Source organism: Mus caroli, chromosome 9 (assembly GCF_900094665.2).
Source record: "Mus caroli chromosome 9, CAROLI_EIJ_v1.1, whole genome shotgun sequence".
In the NCBI taxonomy this organism is placed as follows: Eukaryota; Metazoa; Chordata; class Mammalia; order Rodentia; family Muridae; genus Mus; species Mus caroli.
In genome coordinates, this window is record NC_034578.1 from 32861632 (window position 1) to 32881339 (window position 19708).

General features: G+C 39.4%; 1 protein-coding gene across 1 annotated transcript; it reads right to left on the minus strand.

Moving 5' to 3' along the window:
* On the minus strand, nucleotides 1-18204 carry Chek1 (checkpoint kinase 1). Its single transcript, XM_021171962.1, has 13 exons — nucleotides 18115-18204; nucleotides 17349-17430; nucleotides 15498-15721; nucleotides 14467-14531; nucleotides 14310-14379; nucleotides 11263-11451; nucleotides 10070-10174; nucleotides 8143-8238; nucleotides 6096-6204; nucleotides 5369-5546; nucleotides 5013-5144; nucleotides 3389-3490; nucleotides 1-1769 (listed from the first exon to the last, which is right to left on the minus strand). Exons 2-13 carry the CDS (start codon nucleotides 17411-17413, stop codon nucleotides 1674-1676), a joined length of 1431 nt encoding a protein of 476 aa, XP_021027621.1. The 5' UTR covers nucleotides 17414-17430; nucleotides 18115-18204; the 3' UTR covers nucleotides 1-1673.
* Between the last annotated feature and the right edge of the window lie 1504 nt (nucleotides 18205-19708).

The following is a 19708-nucleotide window of genomic DNA, read 5'->3' on the forward strand; positions in this document are numbered from 1 at the left end:
AAATAAATTGTTGTATTTTATAAGCAGAAAAAAATAAACAACACACAATTATCACATGACATAGCAATTCTACCTCAGGGTATATACACAAAAAAATTAAAAACAGACTTGAGCAGGTACTTATATATTCATGTTCACACCAGTAATCAATTACATGGACAGAAGGTGGCAACAATCCAAATATACATGATCATATGAAAGAGTATACATATACACACACACACACGCACAGACCTACATAATATGGAGTATTAGTCACCAAAAGGAATGAAGCCTGATATGTTATAACATAGATAAATCCTGAAAACAGTTGTTATGAAGTAAGCCAAACACTAAGAGGCAAATATACAATTCTACTTATATGAAGTACAAGAATATTCAAAAATCATGGAGACCAAAGCAATACAGTTGAGTAGGTGCCAAGTAATGGCGGAAATCAATCATGACTTGAGAGATACAGGCTCGGAAGACAGTACTGCATACCATCAGATGAAGAAGACGATGACATAAAACAGTACAGCGCAGATGAGTCTTGGGGTTCGAATAAGTAGCGTTTTTAACAAGATGGCTGACTTTAACCACAGTGGGACTACAAGTGGGAAACAGGAGACTGAATAGAGTAGGTTCACGTTAACTTCTGAGGATGGGAGAGTTAAGTGGGTGACAACAGCATACACCAACATGTAATAAACTTTAGCCATAAAATTTAAATGTTCTCAACTTTCAGACTAAGTAATGTTGGAATTTATCTACAAAAAGGAATACAGGACCCCAATCATATATTCATATTTTAATATAAATTTTATGAACAAATCAAAGTTTAAGTGAGTGTACAAGGTGAGGAACAAGGATCCGGTCAACTCCTGTATTTCCTTACTCACGTCTCCTTTTCAGTCAGTGTCATCTAGAAACTTGGTGGCTAGCCAATAAGCTCAGAGTTAGATATTGATTTTAAAAATAGAGTTTATTTCTAGAGTAATTAAAATATGGCTGTGAATGTAGAAAAAAATGTTTAAGTGTGTAATTTTTAAAGTAAAGTCACTTAAGCACTAGAGCTTATGATCAACTTTGTGAAAATCCAACCAAATTAGGCTTTATATTTGACAAGCTACACGAGGGGGAAAATTTGCAATTTAAAGCACTTTAACTCAAAAAAGTTTTATAATTGGTCAAGCCCTTGTGCAGCACATATACCCAAACTGAAAATATAGTACATACATTAACATACACGTTTTTGTGGCTGGCCTCATTCACGAACCAATCAACTGTACATGGTCTGTGTTTGTTCATCCTTACAATTAAATAGACAGAGAAGAAAATATTTTGCTTGAGATGAAACAAGCTTTTGATTTTTCAGAAGTGATACTACTACATGGATATAAAAGCTGGCAAACTCAAGTATCCCATAACTTGGTTTCAAATCCAGACAATTTAAACACAGCTGGAGAAATACCAAATGAATTTGATCCATCCTTTCCCCGAAGCATTACATACAATTAAAATACAGTAGTATTTGTATGCCAAACACTACAAATCAGATGTTTGGGTAATGGGAAGAGAACTCTTCAACAAGTATTGTTTGCAGTTTGCAGGATAGGATAATCTTCTCTAGGAAGAAAAATGTCACATAGCAGCACTATATTCACCAGGAATGTGAAGAGCTGACAGCTTCCTCATGTAACAGGAAACCAAACCTTCTGGCTGCTCACAACATCACTGAGCTTCCCTTTAATCTTCAGGAAGTGTCTCTTGAACTCTAATCCATCACCCTATTTTAGGAAAAATATTTTAAAAATATAAAAAAGATTGTATCAAAGAGCACATTCTCATTCCTGATCAGAGAGACAAACACCCTTAACCATGTCCAGTTCCTCTTTGCCGCCTCCTCAATGTTCTTCTCTGAGAACACTGGATTGTAGGTATGCACCAACATTCCAGCTTAGTTATGCATTCCATATAAATCTGACTTGTTTGAAAAGTGTTTTATAACAATTTATGGGTTTTACTAGAGAAGAAACCTTTAACTATATCAAAAATCTAGAAAAGAATTATTTCAACCAGTCTCCCACATACAGAACATAAATTACTCTTCAATCTTTTCTAGAACCATACATAAACTATCAGAAAACAGACATTATATTGCTTTTAATACAGAATAGACTTTTAAACTAAAAATAATAGGGAAGCAAAACGATATTAATCACAAAATCTGTGAAGTTCATTATAATGTACAAGTTTTTAAGGTCATAACTTTTATTTTAAAAAAATAGTAGGTCTTCTATACATGGGACATGTTCTTCTAGCTGGGCTGCCTAGTCTGGCCTCAGTGGGAGTGGAAGTGCCTGGCCTCAAAGAGACATACATGCAGGGTGGGTGTGGGGAGCCCCAGGGCGCCCCCCCATCCTCTCAGAGGAGAAAGGGAGAGGGAGATGGGGAAGGATTTGGGAGGAGGGCAGTGAGCAGGGTGTAAAGTGAATAATTAAAAAAATAGATATTATATACGACTCAAAATAATTTAGTATTCTAAAATATCATAAATTGTAAGTGTCAAGAGGTATAATTTAAATTTTTCTTTTAGTTTTCATTTATCTGTATATATTACAAAAAAAAAAAAAAAATTAGGTAGAACAGAGTCCCATGTAGGGCTGGTCTGAAAACTGGTTGAATTTCTGATAGTTCCACCTACTGAGTGCTGGGAATATAGGCAGATATTGCCACACCTGGCTTATCTGTGCAGAGGATCCAATCTCAGAGCTTGTGCACGCTAAAGCAAGCACTCTACAAACTGTAACTCATCCCTAGCCCTCAAAATTTTTATACTAAGGAAGATGTAGGGGAGCAAGAAAGAAGGGGGAGACAGAGAGAAACAACCAAATAACATTTTAGGAAAGCAGATGAGAGCAAAAGTCAATGTTTATAACACTAAATGAAAAAAATTGAGTTATATTTGCAAATGCCAACTAACTAGTTATAACATATTCATGTGGATATACTCCAAAACTTTCTGAGGAAGTCTGAAACCACATAGGATGGAGCTTCACATGGCATATACCATCTGCATTCCTATGTATACAGAGCTAAATCTATAAATATGGCATAGTAAGAGTAATAGTAGTAAAATAGAGCAATTATAACAATAGTCTATAATAAAACTGCCAGCATTACCACTCTTACCCTTTGGAGTCATTACTAAAGCTACCACTAAACAAAAACCATATAGTACTTCCACAGTTATTATGAAAACCAAAATTAAATGACAGGCGAGAGAGGGGGGGAGGGAGGGAGGGAGGGAGGGAGACCACTGTAAGTAAAATATAAAGCCATTTTGAAAAGCTACATAGAAATATTTCCATAGAAAAATACTATGAATAAAATCTATGAAAAATACCTTAGAAAGTCGGAAGTCAACCAGTATCTTCTCATCCATTTCTACCAAATTTATTTTGAAAATCAACTTATTGTTTCTTCTATCAGTTGTTGATACAGTAACCTAAGACAATAAAAAATAAGGTCAAGCCACAAACACACATGAACAGAAAATAGTCTTAACAGTTCTTGGTTAACGGAGTATCATGAAGAACACCATACATTTCAAGGCTGGAGAGATGGCTCAGGTTAAAAGCACTTGCCACTCTCTCTCCCACTCCTGGCACCCATGTCAGGGGGCTCTCAGCCACCTAGGATTCTAGCTCCAAAGGATCTGATGTTTCCACAGTCACTGACATACACATGTACACCGGCACAGTCTTTACACATAAGCGTAAAATTAAAAAATAAATAAATAACCTTATTGAAAGGAAGAAAGGAAGGAAGGAAGGAAGAGAGAAAGAGAGAAAGAAAGAAAGAGAGAAAGAGGGAAAGAGGGAAAGAGAGAAAGAGAGAGAGAGAAAGAGAGAGAAAGAGAGAGAGAGAAAGAGAGAGAAAGAGAGAGAGAAAGAGAGAGAGAGAAAGAGAGAGAGAGAAAGAGAAAGAGAGAAAGAGAGAAAGAGAGAAAGAGAGAAAGAGAGAGAAAGAGAAAGAGAGAAAAAGAGAGAAAAAGAGAGAAAGAGAGAAAGAGAGAAAGAGAGAAAGAAGAGAGAAAGAGAGAAAGAAAGAGAGAAAGAGAGAAAGAGAGGAGAGAAAGAGAGAAAGAGAGGAGAGAAAGAAAGAAAGAAAGAAAGAAAGAAAGAAAGAAAGAAAGAAAGAAAGAAAGAAAGAAAGCTGTCTCTCTCTCCAACCTAAACCAAGTTATAAGTTAGAACTTTAGTCTAAGTGAACTTTTAGTTTAAAAAAAAAAAAAAAGGTATTTTAGCAAAGCAGAATTGAAAGAAAAACCAATCAAAAGGAATAGGAATAGAGTGAAGACTGGAGGTGTAGCTTAGTAGTAAAGCACTTGCCCAGCATACACAATGCCTGGGTTCAATCCCCAATACTGTAGCCAATCAATCAGTCACATATATGAGAAAGAAAACAAGATTATTATATACAGTACAAGAGCAGCCGGGCATGGTAGCAAACACCTTTAATCCCAGCAATCAGGAGGCAGAGTAAGCAGATCTCTGTGAGCTCCAGGTTAGCTGGCTCAGGACAGCCAGGGCTCTGTTACACAGAGAAACCCATCTCAAAGAAATAAAAAAACAAACAACAAAAAAAAAAAAATACAAGAAAGACAATGGGAAGCTATTTGAGGCTGAAAAACTAGAACAATAATGACATGATATTGTTAGTAAGTAGCTCTAAGCAGCTCGGGCAAGATGACCGATGGGAGAGAAAGAGGGCAGCCAAGAGCCAGCACCAAGACCCCAAACATGGAGGCAGGCACATCTTCAACTGCAGCTTAATATAAAATACTAACTTCGGAGGTTTTTGAAAACACAAGACAAAAAAACACATACAAAAAAACTCTTAAAACTTTCAATTGTTTCTTTTTCAAATTATTTATATTTTTAGAATGCTCACTGATCACTAATAACTTTTACTCAAATATTTAATTTTCTATGGGAAAAGAAGTATCAAAAACTAACAAAACCTACCTGATTCATACAACTCTTCTTCCACTGATAGCCCAACTTTTCGAAGGTCTCTTTCAGGCATTGGTAAGATTTGTCCGCATCCAATTTAGTAAAGAATCGTGTCATCCTCTTGACCAGGCGCTGCCAGGGGTTCTGCACATCAGAGAAGAGAACTGAATCAATCCAGTGTGACCAGTTTACAGCAATTAGTCTGAAATTCTTTTCTTTAGCTTAGGCTTCTTCCCCTTATGGCCTCCTCTAATTATTTCTTACTTATCCAAATAATATGTATCAACTAAAAGTATTAATACCATATACCTAAGATTTAAGACAACAAAAATAAAAAGCAAGTTATTTGAAAAAATCAAGTTCCTTACCTGTGAAGACCCAGGGGTACCGAGTAACTGACTGTTTACAAGCATATGCTCAGGACACGTAGGCTGGGAAAAACTGATGCCCTGAACCAGTTTGTCCACATTCGAGGGACCAGTGTCCCACAAGGAAAGCCCTGTCCTCGGCTCTGGCTGGGAACTAGAGAACTTCACGGTTTCTTCACTGAGACATTAAAAGAGAAGAAAAGAATGGCTTCAAGTCTCTGTTTTTAAGGTGGCTTCATTCTTTCTAATTATTCATTTTTGTGTTTGTTTATTTGAGACAAGATTACATCTTGTTGCCTAGATTGGCCTGGCCTGGCAATCTTTCCTCCTGCCTCAGCCTTCCAATTAGCAGTTACCTGGGACTATAAGTGTATAGGGTACAGAGTCAGACTAAAAATGTCTTTAAATAAAACCTACCAGGATTTTCTTATATCACACAATCATTCTCATTTTGGTAAAATTATTTGCATTATTAAGTAAAATATATACATGTTTTATTCTCTGTGGGGAATAACTACATTTAAGAAAGGGACTTAATCTGCCAATTCATGGTAGTACAAACTTGTAATCACAACACTCAGGAAGCAGACACAGAAGGATCAATACAATATACAAGTTCAAGACCAGAGTGGGCTACCCAGTTCCAGTTCTGTCGAGGTTATTTAGTAAGACACTATCTCAAAAAGGGGGGGGGGGGCTAGAAAAATTTAATTTTTGTAAGTTTTACCTGGAACCACTATTTACTGGAGAAAAGTCCAAATTGGAATGAACGTGCTTAGAGAATCCACTAGAAGACTCTGACATACCACCTGATGTGGCGCGTGGCCTCTTTGCTCCTAAAAAAAAGGAACAAATACAAATCTTCTATTCAAGTATTTAATCCAACTAGCAATTTAAATAAATAAAGCCGCATCTAAATCCATTTATTGACTGCAAAGTAATATAAACTTTTTAAAAACAATTTTATGTTTAAATAAAGGAATGTTACACTAATGCTTCACAAAGGCCACAATTTTAATGCCATATTTTATGGGTAACATGATGGTCAACAAAAGACTAGCTCAATGACCAGAACTTTTAAAATTTTTAAATAACTCAGTAAAGAACGACAATCAATACAGAATAAGGCCCTCAGCTAGACTACATCAGGGCATGCTACTTGTCTCCTCACACTTTCTAAGAAAGAATTATTTCAAAACTTCTGTTCTCTTCTGAAATTGATACCACCCACCATTCCATTACTTAGCATGATATACTATCCTGTATTTAGAAAAATTAATGTCATAATGTCAACAGACATAAAATAACACAGTATGTCACTACCAAATCTGCAAATATATTTCTTATGCCTCTCTTCACATACACATTTCTCCCCCTCCTCACCTGCCTCCCCCTCTCCCCTTTCCCTGTCTCCCTCCCCTTCTGCTCCCTCCTCTCCCTCTCTCCCTTTCTCCCTCTCCCCCCCCCTTACCCCCCAACCTGACCCTCTCTCACCCCACCTCTCTCCTCCCCTTTCCCCCTTCCTCTCTCTCCCTCCCTCCCTCTCTCTCTCTCCTGGAGAGCTTACTCAGCTCCATAAAATGAAAGTTTCTCCTCCAAAGTTACCAGAACAGCACTTGGGAGTCACCATGAAATCTTCATAATCTATTATAATCTAAGCATTCACCAGTCCAATCATTTCAACTTTTTGAAACCCATCACCTTTCTACAATGCCACTACCACTAACATATTCCAAGCTACCATCTTCTCACATCTAAACCCCTACTGTAAAATCCCACATAACTTTTTCTTAAAACATTTGTTTTTAGATTTTATATTTTTATTTTATATATATGAGTAGTACACTGTAGCTGTCTTGAGACACACCAAAAGAGGGCATGGGATCCTGTTATAGATGGTTGTAAGCCACCATGTGGTTGGTGGGAATTGAACTCAGGACCTCTGGAAGAGCAGTCAGTGCTCTTAACCCCTGAGCCATCTCTCCAGTCCCAAATCCCACATTACTTAATCTCTTCCTACTCATCAAAAATAATGAAGTATTCAGAAAGAAACACTCTTAAAACCAAACACATCAGCTTGTCATTTTCTTGCTTAAAGCCCCTCAAACGTGTCCTAGTGATGGTGAGTTCCAGGATAAATTCTAAACACATTCCAGAAAGGCCCTCCTATAACTTGGTTATCTGCCTTTCCCAAATCAATTCAAACCTCCCCTGCATCTCTACCCACTCACTCCGCAAGCATTTCCTGAGTACCACTGGCTAATGATAAACAAGAAACACAATGTCTGTGTTATACTGACCTGATCTTTTAAGTCCTTCAAATACACTTGACCCACTAAATCTAAGATTTGTCCAAATGCTGCTGCTTCTGCTCAAGTCAAACATGCCTCACCTATTAACACTTTAATCTTCAAAATTTAGACTTTACATCATTTCCTCATGAAGAAAATAAATCTTTCTTGTTTTATTAGAGTCCCATCAAACATTGAGATATAGCACTCTCTTTAGCTATTAATAAACAAAAATAGTTTTCACATTTGTTTTTCCTATTAGATATTAAAATCTTTTTTTTTTTTTTTGGTTCAAGACAGGGTTTCTCTGTATAGCCCTGGCTGTCCTGGAACTCACTCTGTAGACCAGGGTGGCCTCGAACTCAGAAATCCGCCTGCCTCTGCCTCCCGAGTGCTGGGATTAAAGGCGTGTGCCACGACGACAGCAGACCATAGTTATTTTACAACACTGGTTTGTGGTATTTTGTAAGTATCTATGTTTACCTCTGTTAAGTGGTTTGTTGTACCATCTATCTTTCTTAATGTCTGGGATGGTGATCCTTGCTGATGGAGTCTCAACTAGAATTTTATGAAGCAAAGCTGAAAAGAAAATAAAACAGTATTTGTAAATGGGGTTCGCAGATTAGACAAACCATAAGACATAAAAGCCAAAAACATGATACACGCCTACAACCTTAATAGTTGAAAGGCACAGGCAGGATGCTTGAGGCCAGCTTGGGAAATATATATTAATTTTAAAAGGAACTTGTACAATCCCCAACATCAAAAACATAATCCAGGGGGCTGGTGAGATGGCTCGGGAGTTAAGCTCACAACCATCTATAAAGGGATCTGATGCCCTCTTCTGGCAATGTAGGTGTACATACAGAAGAGCACTCCTACATTTAAAAAAAAATTCATACATAAATCAATTCTTTTAAACCAGGAATGAAAAGTGACTCAGCTTTTAGTCCCAGCTTTCAGAAGGCTGAGAGGATTGCCACACTCAGGTCCAGCCTGAGATTCAGGCCAGCATGGGCCAACACAGACCTTGTCTCCCAAAACAGACAGGACAAGCGTGCTAGCATCTGAAGGTGGAGTCTGGAAAACCAAAATCATCCTCTCCTACACAACTGAGCTCAGGGCTCGGCCTGGGCTAAACAAGACTGTTTCAAAATCAAAGCCAACAACAATCAAACATAAAAATTAACCCACAGAAACACCAAATGAGAATGCAAATAATTTTACAAAAAAAAAAAAAAATAGAGTAGAAAAGACCTTTCTAAAAAGCATGACAATGTAAGTCAAAAACCAAAATTGACAAGAATTGACAAGAATTCAGGTATGAAAAATTCAAAACATCTGCACATTAAAATATCCAGCAAAATTAAAATAAATAATAAACTCTAGGAAATACTGCAACAAACATTATATACATTAATGCGTTATGAAAAAACCCTCAAAGGATTAAGAAAAACTATAAACTTCTTTGCTCAAACAGAGCAAAATTTAAAAAGCTTAAAAAGCTTTAAAAAACAGTCTTATTGGTTAAAAAAAAAACTCATTTTTGCCATGCATAGTAGTGTATTTAATGCCAGTATTCATTAGGCAGAGGCAGACCAATATCTCTGAATATGAAAGTCAGCCTGGTCTATTATATATAGTAAGTTCCAGGCCAGCCTGGTCTACATAGTAAGTTCCAGACCACCCAAGGATACAATGAAACCCAGTGTTTCGAAATCCAACAAAAAGTAACATGAATAAATGACAAAATGGTACAAACTTTAAAAAGTAAATTTGTGAAATAAGGGGCAACACTTAAAAGGGGAAATACATAGTCTCTTAGCCCTCCAGTCTTGCTTGTAGGAGAAGAAAAAACTTTAATCAAATAAAGGACACAGAAGCATCAAGCAACATGGACACTTATCATACTTCTTCTCTAAAAGTAAAGTTAAGGAGAAACCCAAATCTCTAAACTGAAAGAGTAAAATATATCCACATAATGAGTACCATCAGTCTTTAAAAATATGATCCAGGCCCGTAATTAAAGATGTGGAAAAATGCTGAGCATCACAACTAAAGAGTTATGAAATTGGATTTACCTTTTGCAAACGCATATACTTATAACTAATATACATACAGTATACATTTCATATATAGATTTTTAAAAATATTTTTAAAAGTGTATTTCCAAATGCCACAATTATAGAGTTGTTCCCTTCCTCCTTTCCTCCCTTCCTCCCTCTCGACCTACATTTTCTAAGGTAGTTAAAAGGACTACAGAGAAGAAAAAGGAAGAAGGAAGTCAGAAAAGAAGGAGGAGGAGGAGGAAGAAGAGAAGAAGAAGTAGGGGAGAAAGTTAAGAAAAAAATCAACCAACACGACACTATCACGCACAGAATCAATCCTTTCAAACATCCCAGTTAGTTACCCAGAGGAGCAGAATCGATTTTTTTCCAAGGATTGAGATAGGTTTTTTTTTCTTTCCAATCAGAATATTCCTGACAGCTATCACTGGGCTGGTCCCACGGCAATTCTAAAAATAAAACAAGTTGCAGTTTTTGAGTGTTCATAAAGTTACGTAACAAATATGTCAAGAAAAATAAGCACATAAAAGGAAAATGAACAACATAAAAAGAATACACTTTTTCTCCACAGTAATTCAATATGGTTTTCATGCTAAGTTTCATAGAAACTTACTCTTTTCAAAGGGATCATATTAAAGATGGAGATACAACTTAGTGACAGAATTCTTGCCTGTCAGGTATTGGGCCCTGGGTTTAATCTCCAACAACCCCAAAGGAAGTGTTGAGATTTTTAATTTAATGGTTATACTTCATGAAAATAAACCTCTGGGTTACAAGTTTCAAGGTCGTTAAGAATAAGATATAAAGTATAATGGGTTAAAAGTTTATTTCCCACTACAGTTTATACCAAAATCTCAACCCCCAAGATAATGAATATGAGAGCTTATTTGGAGGATCTAGCAGGAATCAAAGCTACTCAATACACTGCCTGAAGGCTCTCTTCTATCCAGGAAAAGTTGTTCTCCTCAATTGAGCCCACATCAGCCTCACCAGGCAAATCAACCAAATCAACCCAAGCCATCAATGAAGGGACGCTGTTGCAGCCAGATCACTCACTCCCATTCCCAGTGTGATGATTCTGGAGGTGGGGCCTTTGTGGGGTGACTGGGTCATGAGTATGAAAGCCCTCAAAAGTGGGATTTGGGTCCTTATGACGACACTAAAGAGTCTGTCTCTCCTCTCAGTAAGGTGCTCAACTGTAAGGCAGGAAGAGAGAGAGCCCTCAGAAAATGACCATGCTGGCAACTTCACCACCCAGACTTCAAGCCTTCAAGTTCTATATGGAATAAATCTGTATATAACCCACTCACTGAACAGTGAGTAACCGGCTTAGTAACTATAGCCCTAGGCGATAAGTTAAACACTAACATAAAACTATTAAAGAGCTGAAAAGATGCACCCACGATTAAAGGCTGGGCTCACAACCTTTTCTATTACAGAATTAAGGTTCCCTAGGGTTATTTAATCTTTATTATTTTGGTATAAGAAATCTGACTTTTCAGAGAAAAGAAGTTTTCTCATGATTATATAGCCTTACCTCCAGCCAACATTGCAGTAAGTACTATTCCACAGGACCAAACATCAACTGGTTCTGCATGGAATTCTTTTCTCTTTAGAAGCTCTGGAGCAACATAAGGTAAAGTCCCACACATCTTGTTCAGTAAGCGTTCACGATTATTATGCCGAAATACTGTTGCCAAGCCAAAGTCAGAGATTTTGAGGTTATCTAAACCAAAAGAAAAAAAAGACAACTTTGGAGTAAAAGGTTTGCAAATATATATATACACATATATAAATTACTGGAAGTAGCACTGGTTTTGCTTAGGGCTTATAGAACTTTTCTACCTGAAAATGAGCAAAAGGAATCTATGTATGTCATAGGCTGGTCTGATTCACCCCCCCCCCACCTCCAACACATATGTTGCTGCCTTGTAGGGCTGCCTCAGTAGGAGAGGATGTGCCTAGTCCTGTAGAGACTTGATGCCCCAGGGTGGAAGGATAATGGAGGAAAAACCCTCTCAGAGGTGAAGGGGAGGAGGGACGGGAGGAAGAACTCTTCAACGGGGTACAGGGAAGGGGCAACATATGAGATGTAAATAAGTAAAATAATTAATACAAAATAAATCTATGTATATGGAAAAGAAGAAAAAGTAAAAGGCATCATCATTTATACTCAACTTAGCAAAGTCCTTATCTTCTTACAGAAAGAGAAATATCATCAACGGAAAAACTAGTTGGCAACAGGTTAAATAAGGATGCTGTAGATGCCCTCCTGGAAACAAACCCAGGAAGACAGCATAGTAAAGCCCTTCACTGAGACTGTGGAGGATAAGGAGTCAACGACAAAGCTGGTAATTAAGCATGGCTTCCTAACATGCAAGTAACAGGCACTGTGTCAGCCAATGCAGGTAGGAAATAAAATCAGTGAGACACTAATAATAAACTGTGGTTATCCTGATTATAAAAATATAGACATCAGAGAACGTTGTAGCAAAAGGATTTAAGAAATTAAGGGAAATCCTATAATGAGGGATTATCAATAAGTACAGTCTTTTTAAAAAGCATTCTGGCCAAAGTGTCAAAATTTGAAATATTCACTCTTTGAACTAACAATTCTCACTGAGACCATACCCACCCACAGCAGAAATTCCACATTCACAAATGTAAGGATATTGTAATATCAGTTATAAATGTCCATCAAAAAACAACAAGATCTCATATATATACAATGAATATAGAAGTAATTAACAAAAACAAAGTATATACATACTCATATAGATCAGATATATAAGAAAAAGGCTAATAGCATAACAAATATCAACGATATCAACCAACCAGACCCCTCCAGAGCTCCCAGGGACTAAACCACTAACCAAAGAGTATACATGAAGAGATCCATGACTCCAGTCACATATGCAGCAGAGGGTGGCATTGTCTGGCATCAATGTGAGGAAAGGCCCTTGGTCCTATGAAGGCTCAATTCCCCAATGTAGGGGAATGCTGGGATGGTGAGGTGGGAGTCTTGGGGGCACCCTCATAGAAGCAGGGGGCAGGGATGAGATGGAGGGGTTCCAGAAAGGAAACCAAGAAAGAGGATAACATTTGAAATGTAAATACATAAAATATCCAATTAAAAAATTTAAGAAAGAGAGAGAGAGAGAGAAAGATCAGCATCACTGAGGTGAAATCTTCTGGGAAGTGTTTTCTGAAAGCACAAAGAAGCTGTGTTCCAGAGATAGCCAAGGTTGTACCTCTCGCTGCAGCTGTACTTGGTAATGTGTAAGAGTTACTCAGGTGGTACTGGTTTTGAAGGCATGAAGGGGTCATGAAGAGTAGCTGAGGCTCAGCACTGTGAGAGGCCAAAGAAGGCCATTGGTGAAGGTGCAGCCTCAGTTGCAGTTGATGGCCCATGACTGAAGGGGTAATGCAAAGGAGTTGAGTCTTGGCACTGTGAAGAAAGCCTATGAGAAGTTATTGGTGAAGCCCAGTTGCAGCAGAAGCCAGCAGTGTTTTGGAGATGCCAGTACCATGAGATGACCACAGCAGTAGAGTGGATCAACCTGAGCTTAGAATGCTACAAACGGCAGACCTGGAGAAGCACTTTAGAGGAGCCCAGAAGATCATGTGAGGATCCCAGACACTGATACAAGAAGCTGTAACATTTAAGCTGCCTTGGAGACCCCAAGATTTTCAAGATGTCAGAGATATAGGTTATCTCCTGAGGAATGCTGCTAACAGGGAGTGGAACCAGCCCAGGAAAAGAAGTTTGTTGCAGTAAACAAAAATGAAAAAGGAATTGGAAATCTGAAAACTGCTGACATCAGACATGGAGATGCAGAGTTTGGCATTTGCCCAGTTGGTTCTCTATCTTGCTTTGGGGATTTCAGTTAAGTGATTGGATGGATCCGAGAAGAGACTTTGAACTTTAACATTGTTAAGACTGCTACAGACTATGGGGAAATGTATGTATGCAATGTTTAGGTATGGCCTCCATAGACTCATGTATTTGAACAAGTCTATAGGGGCCAGGAAGTGAAATGTGATGGTCTGTATATGCTTGGGTTGGGGAGTAGCACTATTAGGAGGTGTGTCCTTGTTGGAGTAGGTATGTCATTGTGGGTGTGGGCTTTAATACCCTAGTCCTAGTTATCTGGAAAAGAATATTCTGCTACCAGTCTTCAGATGAAGATATAGAACTCTCAGCTCCTCCTGAACCATGGCTTCCAGGATGCTGCCATGTTCCTTCCTTGATGATAATGGACTGAACCTCTGAACCTGTAAGCCACCCCCAATTAAATGTTGTCCTCATAAGAGTTGCCTCGGTCATGATGTCTGTTCCCAGCAGTAAAACTGTAACTAAGACACAGGTCTATATGATTAACCTAAAATATAACAGGGCTGAAGAAATGGCTCAGCAGTTAAGAGCTTTTCCAGAGATCTTTAAGTTCAGTTCCCAGCAATCCAAAAATAGTGATTCACAATCCTCTAAACTGAGATCTGATGTGCTCTTCTGAGAGGCAGGTGTACATACAGACACAGTACTCATGCAATAGATAGATAGCATTAACAAAATATTAATCTTACCCCTTTCATCCAAGAGGAGGTTTTCTGGTTTAATATCCCTGTGAGTTATTCCAATTCCATGAAGATAAACCTAAGTGGGAGGTCAAAACAGTAGAATTTAGCAACTCGCATTATTGATGCTAATTTTAAGCAAGGGGAAAGAGGCTGTAGTACCTACCACCCCTTCCATGAGTTGGTGGAAGAACCTCTGAGCATCTTGTTCAGGCATCCCTATGTCTGGCTCTGGAAGAAACAATTATAGTCTACTGAAAGATTATAATCAGGCATCAACCATACAGGCTCTTAATTCATATCTCACTATGTTTATACTTAAGCAAACGGAAATGCATATTATCAAAAGACTGAAGTCCATTAACAAATACATCACTGAATAACTCACATCTCCCTAGAAGCTAAATAATAAAAATAAGCTAACATCATAGGAAAGTAATTTAAAAGTATCAAAGGATTTTAATCTTATACTAACCCCAGTGGACTTCATTTCCTTCAAATGTCTCCCTACTTCTTCTAACACAAAGCTCAGGGCTGGAAAGATGGCTCAGAAGTTAAGAGCACTAGCTGCACTTCTATAAGACCAAAATTTGGCTCTCAGCACGCACATGACTCATATAACCATTTGTAAGCTCCAGGGGATCCAGTACCCTCTTCAAGCCTCTGATAGCACAGACATGCCTCCATAGGCACCAGGTGTGCACATGGTACACAGAATATAAAACAGCCATAAAATAAATAAATAATGTTAAATAGTTCCCAATGACTGCCAACAGAGAGGTCATGTACAATTTCACTACATAACAGACTTAAATCATAAAACTTTTACATCACAAAGTCAATTCCTCCAATTTTACTGTTACATAACCAATTCTGAAATAAAATTGATCTAACTAACATTTAAAAATGCAGCTAAGAGAGTTGGGTGGTGGTGATACACACTTTAATCCCAGCACTCTGGAAGCAAAGGCAGATAATTTCTGAGTTCAAGGTCAGCCTGGTCTACAGAGTGAGTACCAGGACAGCCAGGGCTACACAGAGGAACCTTTTCTCTAAAAACCAAATAAACAGCTGACAACGTGGTTTCATAGTAGACCAGTTGAAGGGCCTGTGGAAAGATGGTGGGTTTCATGTCCAGCAGCACACACAACGTATAAAGGTGTTCAGTAAAATATTTATCTTAAATCTTTTCCATACCTATTCTATCAAAAAGTTCTCCTCCACTACAGTACTCCAGAAACAGATACTGGATATTGCCTTCCCTCCTGTGGCCATAGAATTTCACCACATTCTCATGGTTTAACATTTTATTGATGCAGATCTCTTTCTTAATATTTTCTGGACAGTCTATGGCCCGCTTCATGTCTACAATTTTCACTGCAACAGCTTCTTCAGTTATTCTATTCACAGCAAGTTGAACTCTTAAAAAGAAAGAGAAAAAGTTACATTTTCACCTCAGAATTCCCTTTCTCCTAAATCTTCAAAAGATTACTGATACACACCTGTAATTCCAGCAGTCTAGAGACAAAAGGGTTCAAGTTCAAACCCAGCCTAGACTGCAAAGAAACTTTCAAAGAAAAAAAAAAAAAAAACCCTAGCAGCGGGTGGAGGCACATGTCTTTGAAAAGCAGAGGCAAGCAGAGCTCTTGGAGTTTGGTGCCAATGAGACATTCACTCTACAAACAAAACTAGGGGGGTGAGGATGCCTGAGGGGTGGCCTGGAGAGAAGGCTCAGCATTTCAGTGCACTTGCTTCAGACCTCAGTAGTTTCCAGCACCCACATGGTAGCTCACAATCATTTGTAATTTCCAGTTCTGGGGGATCCCACACTTCTGGCCCTCTGTGGGCAAACACTCATCCATATTTTAAAAATACATAAGTCTTAAGAAGAAAAAAAGCTTCAAAAAGTTAGATGTAACACATCCCAAACTATTCTTCCTTTCTTCATCAAGGAAAATGAAATGGTCTCTGCTATGTTCTCAGAAGCATTGAGACAAATGCGAAGCACTGCAGTTAATGCTCCAAGAAAGTCTTGGAAACTTGGAAACCTTGTGCTTGCAAGTTATCTAATAACTGACCATGTTTTGAAAGACAATAACAAGTCTACAATGCATCACATATATACATGATCTAGTAATACAACAGCATTGCTTTATACTTATTAATCGCATGCATATATGCCTGAGCCAACTACTGAACACATCTTTAAGGTAAGAACCATTAATTCTATCAACAGATGGAGAAGCAAAGGCACATAAAGCTTGCTCAAGAACACAAGTACAACCAGGATCAGCTGAGTGTGAAGATCTGAAATTAGGCAGGATGCCGCCAGGGTCTTTTCATTATCTCATTTAAAATTCTAAGATTTGTTAGGAAAACGATTCTTTTATAAAAGAAAATTTTATAAAAGTAAAATTAAAAAAAAAGAAAGAAAGAAAGAAAGAAAGAAAGAAAGAAAGAAAGAAAGAAAGAAAGAAAGAAACTGGACTGACAAACACAGGCTTGTCATACCTACCTGGGAGGCTACAGTGTACAAGTTCAAGGCCAACCTAGGCAATTTAACAAGATTTTGATCTGAACAAAAACAAATGTAAGAAGAAATTTGTTGTTTTACAGGCCTAGAAATGTAGCTCGTGGCAGAGCCTACGCCCAGCATGTGTGATGCACTAGGTTCAATGTCCATGATCACAAAAGAGGAGGAACAGGTGTGGATGTGCTTCACTCACTCAGAGCCTTGGTGTACAAATCCATGCTCTTTGCCACTTGAAATAAAGGACTTTTTTTAAGTGTGTACTCAGACAACAGGTGGAAAACTAAAGCAAGCAAACAGGTAATATTTAAATTAGGAAGACCATGGTGATGGCTAGGCAGGTTAAGCCTCTTGCTGTCAGGCCTAATGATCGATCCCTCCGAACCTTCAAAAGAACCAGCTCCTGCAAGTTCTCTTCTGACCTCCACAGGTGCAGGCACCATAGCAGGACGGACACAGACACACAGACAGACACACACACACTGCAATAAGAAATTAAAATGAGGACTCAAACTTACTCTCCATAGGCACCTTCTCCCAAAGTTTGCACCAAATCCCAGTCTTCCACAAAAGGCACTGCCATGACTCCAAGCACAGCGACTGTAAAATGCAGGATCCCAGAAAATACTGGGGATGAGTGTAAACTCTCATCACCTGTAATGCCACTGAGCCATGTCTCCTGCTATGATTCCGCACGACTTTCTTTTCATCTTACATCTGAACCATATTTACCCACGTCATAATACTAAACTTGAACATTTTGTCCTGTTTATCACAAATCCTGTTTCCACGTTCGTCCTCCATCCGCCTTTATGCAAAACTGAGCACTTGCTTGGCTCGAGGGTTGCAAGACAAGAGCTTTCGGGTGAATGATCCGGAAAGGGAGATGCGGGCAGGGCAGGGTGCGGGGGTGGGGAGCAGCTGGGTGTAACTACGGTCATTACTGCCAGAGCAGCCCCTCCTCCCACCCGCTCACTTCCAATTCCCACCCCAACGGCACGTGTCCCCAGCACCCGGAGGGAACAGGGCGGGGCCATGCCGCGGAGAGAAGCGGGAGGCAGGGACCCCTAGAGCCGGGAAAGCATGCGAACCCCGGAGCTTTACAATCGCTCTGGTCCCTTTATGCTGGAGAGCCACCGGCCACCCGCACCAGCCCGGGCTCCGGGCGGCCCTCCCCACTCTCTGCTAGTCTGGACCACTCCCTCACCGCGCCCGTCCGCACTAAACAAGCCCTCTGGGTCCTTTGCTGGAGTTCTTTCCCACTGTTCAGGACGCCCTTCTCACCAAGCAGTTCTTTGCCAGCTGCCACAGGAATCCAAATGCACAACTTTTCCCGCCAAGACCTGCTTGCGTCATGCTGTCGCAAAAGCACACACCTCTGCCGTAAAGCGGGCCGGCGCGCGTTGTCCTATCCCAGGCTCTGCAGAGGAGCGACTTCAGTAGACCGACCGCGCAAGGACCCTTCCTTCTAATACTGGCTGAAATTCTGATGTGGCCGTAGTAAGACACAAGCTGACCAGATTTGGTATTGACAACTGGTTTGGTGAGAACTGATCTCTGAGTCCGAATGAAATGACACGGGGCGTGTGCTACGCCTTGCGTTGCTCTACAGAGGCACCGAAGCCTCCATCCAGACTGCGCCACCAGTTGGCCAAGAACCCAGGTTCCTTGCCCCTTAGAGCCTGCAAAGGCTGCACCGTTAGGTACGTAAACCGACCTGCTCGTGACCTCGGAGCCCCTGGGAGGAAGGGCTTATGAGGCTCAAACTAAGCGCCACAGAGTGCTCCTGTAAACTCTCAATTGTGCCCCCATTAATATTGGAACTGAGAAGCTAGCAACTGCTGCTGGAATTCTGAAAAAAAAATGAAGGAAAGCAAGTGTAGTGGTGCATGCTTGTAGACCTAGAACTTGGGAAGCGTAAGCAAGAAAATCGTGAGTTCAAGGCAATCCGAGTTATTCAGGGTTAGTCTTACCAAAAAGAACGAAGGGGAAAAAAACCCACAACGCCGCGGATGTGTGAGGGAAAAGTGCAGTGAGGGTCACCAATATTGCCTGCACAGGCTCCAGAATGAGTTAAATCTTTTTTTTTTTTTTGGGGGGGGGGGCGCGGACTATTTGCCTGTACTAGCTTTCTTAAACGAGCACGGTGGCCCACCACACTATAGAGATTAAGCAGGAGATACCCAAACAGCAAAGTAGACTTAATGGTGACTCACCTATTATCTCAGTCTAGGGAGGCTGAGCCAGGGAAAGTGATTCAGGTTGGTCAGCCTGAGCCAAGAGTGTGTGGAGTGTGTGTGTGTGATCTTATCTAAAAAAAAAAAAAGGAGATGGGTTGGGGAGCACAATCAATATTCCTTACTAGGCTAGACTTATGGCATAATGGTAGGATGCCTGCCAAGTACACAAAAGTCTCATAATAGAGAAATGTCAATTCTAAGAAAAGGGACTTGGATACAAAAAATAAGGAAACAATGAAACCATGTGCTGGCTAGGCAAGTGCATTGCCTCTGAGCTACATCTCCATCGCCATGAAATCTAACCTGGAAATGTTTAAACTTAAACCATGGTATCAGTTTAGGATTCATGTGATTAAAAACAAGCTATTAGATTATTTCCATTTCTTTGTGACTTCCTGTGTATATTCTGAAATCTACAAGAGGTTGATTTAGTCTTAAATGGAATCTAGGTTCCTCTAGTCTTAAATGGAATCAATGTCTTATTTCCTGGAAAAGACACAGTATCAGAGTTCTGACTTGGAGAAGTGTGTGTGTGTGTACACCTATACAAACAACAAGGGAGATGAATGTAGGAAGACCAGTTCAGGTTCACATTGGTTATATAGAAAGCTCAAAGATAACCTGGAATAAATTAAATA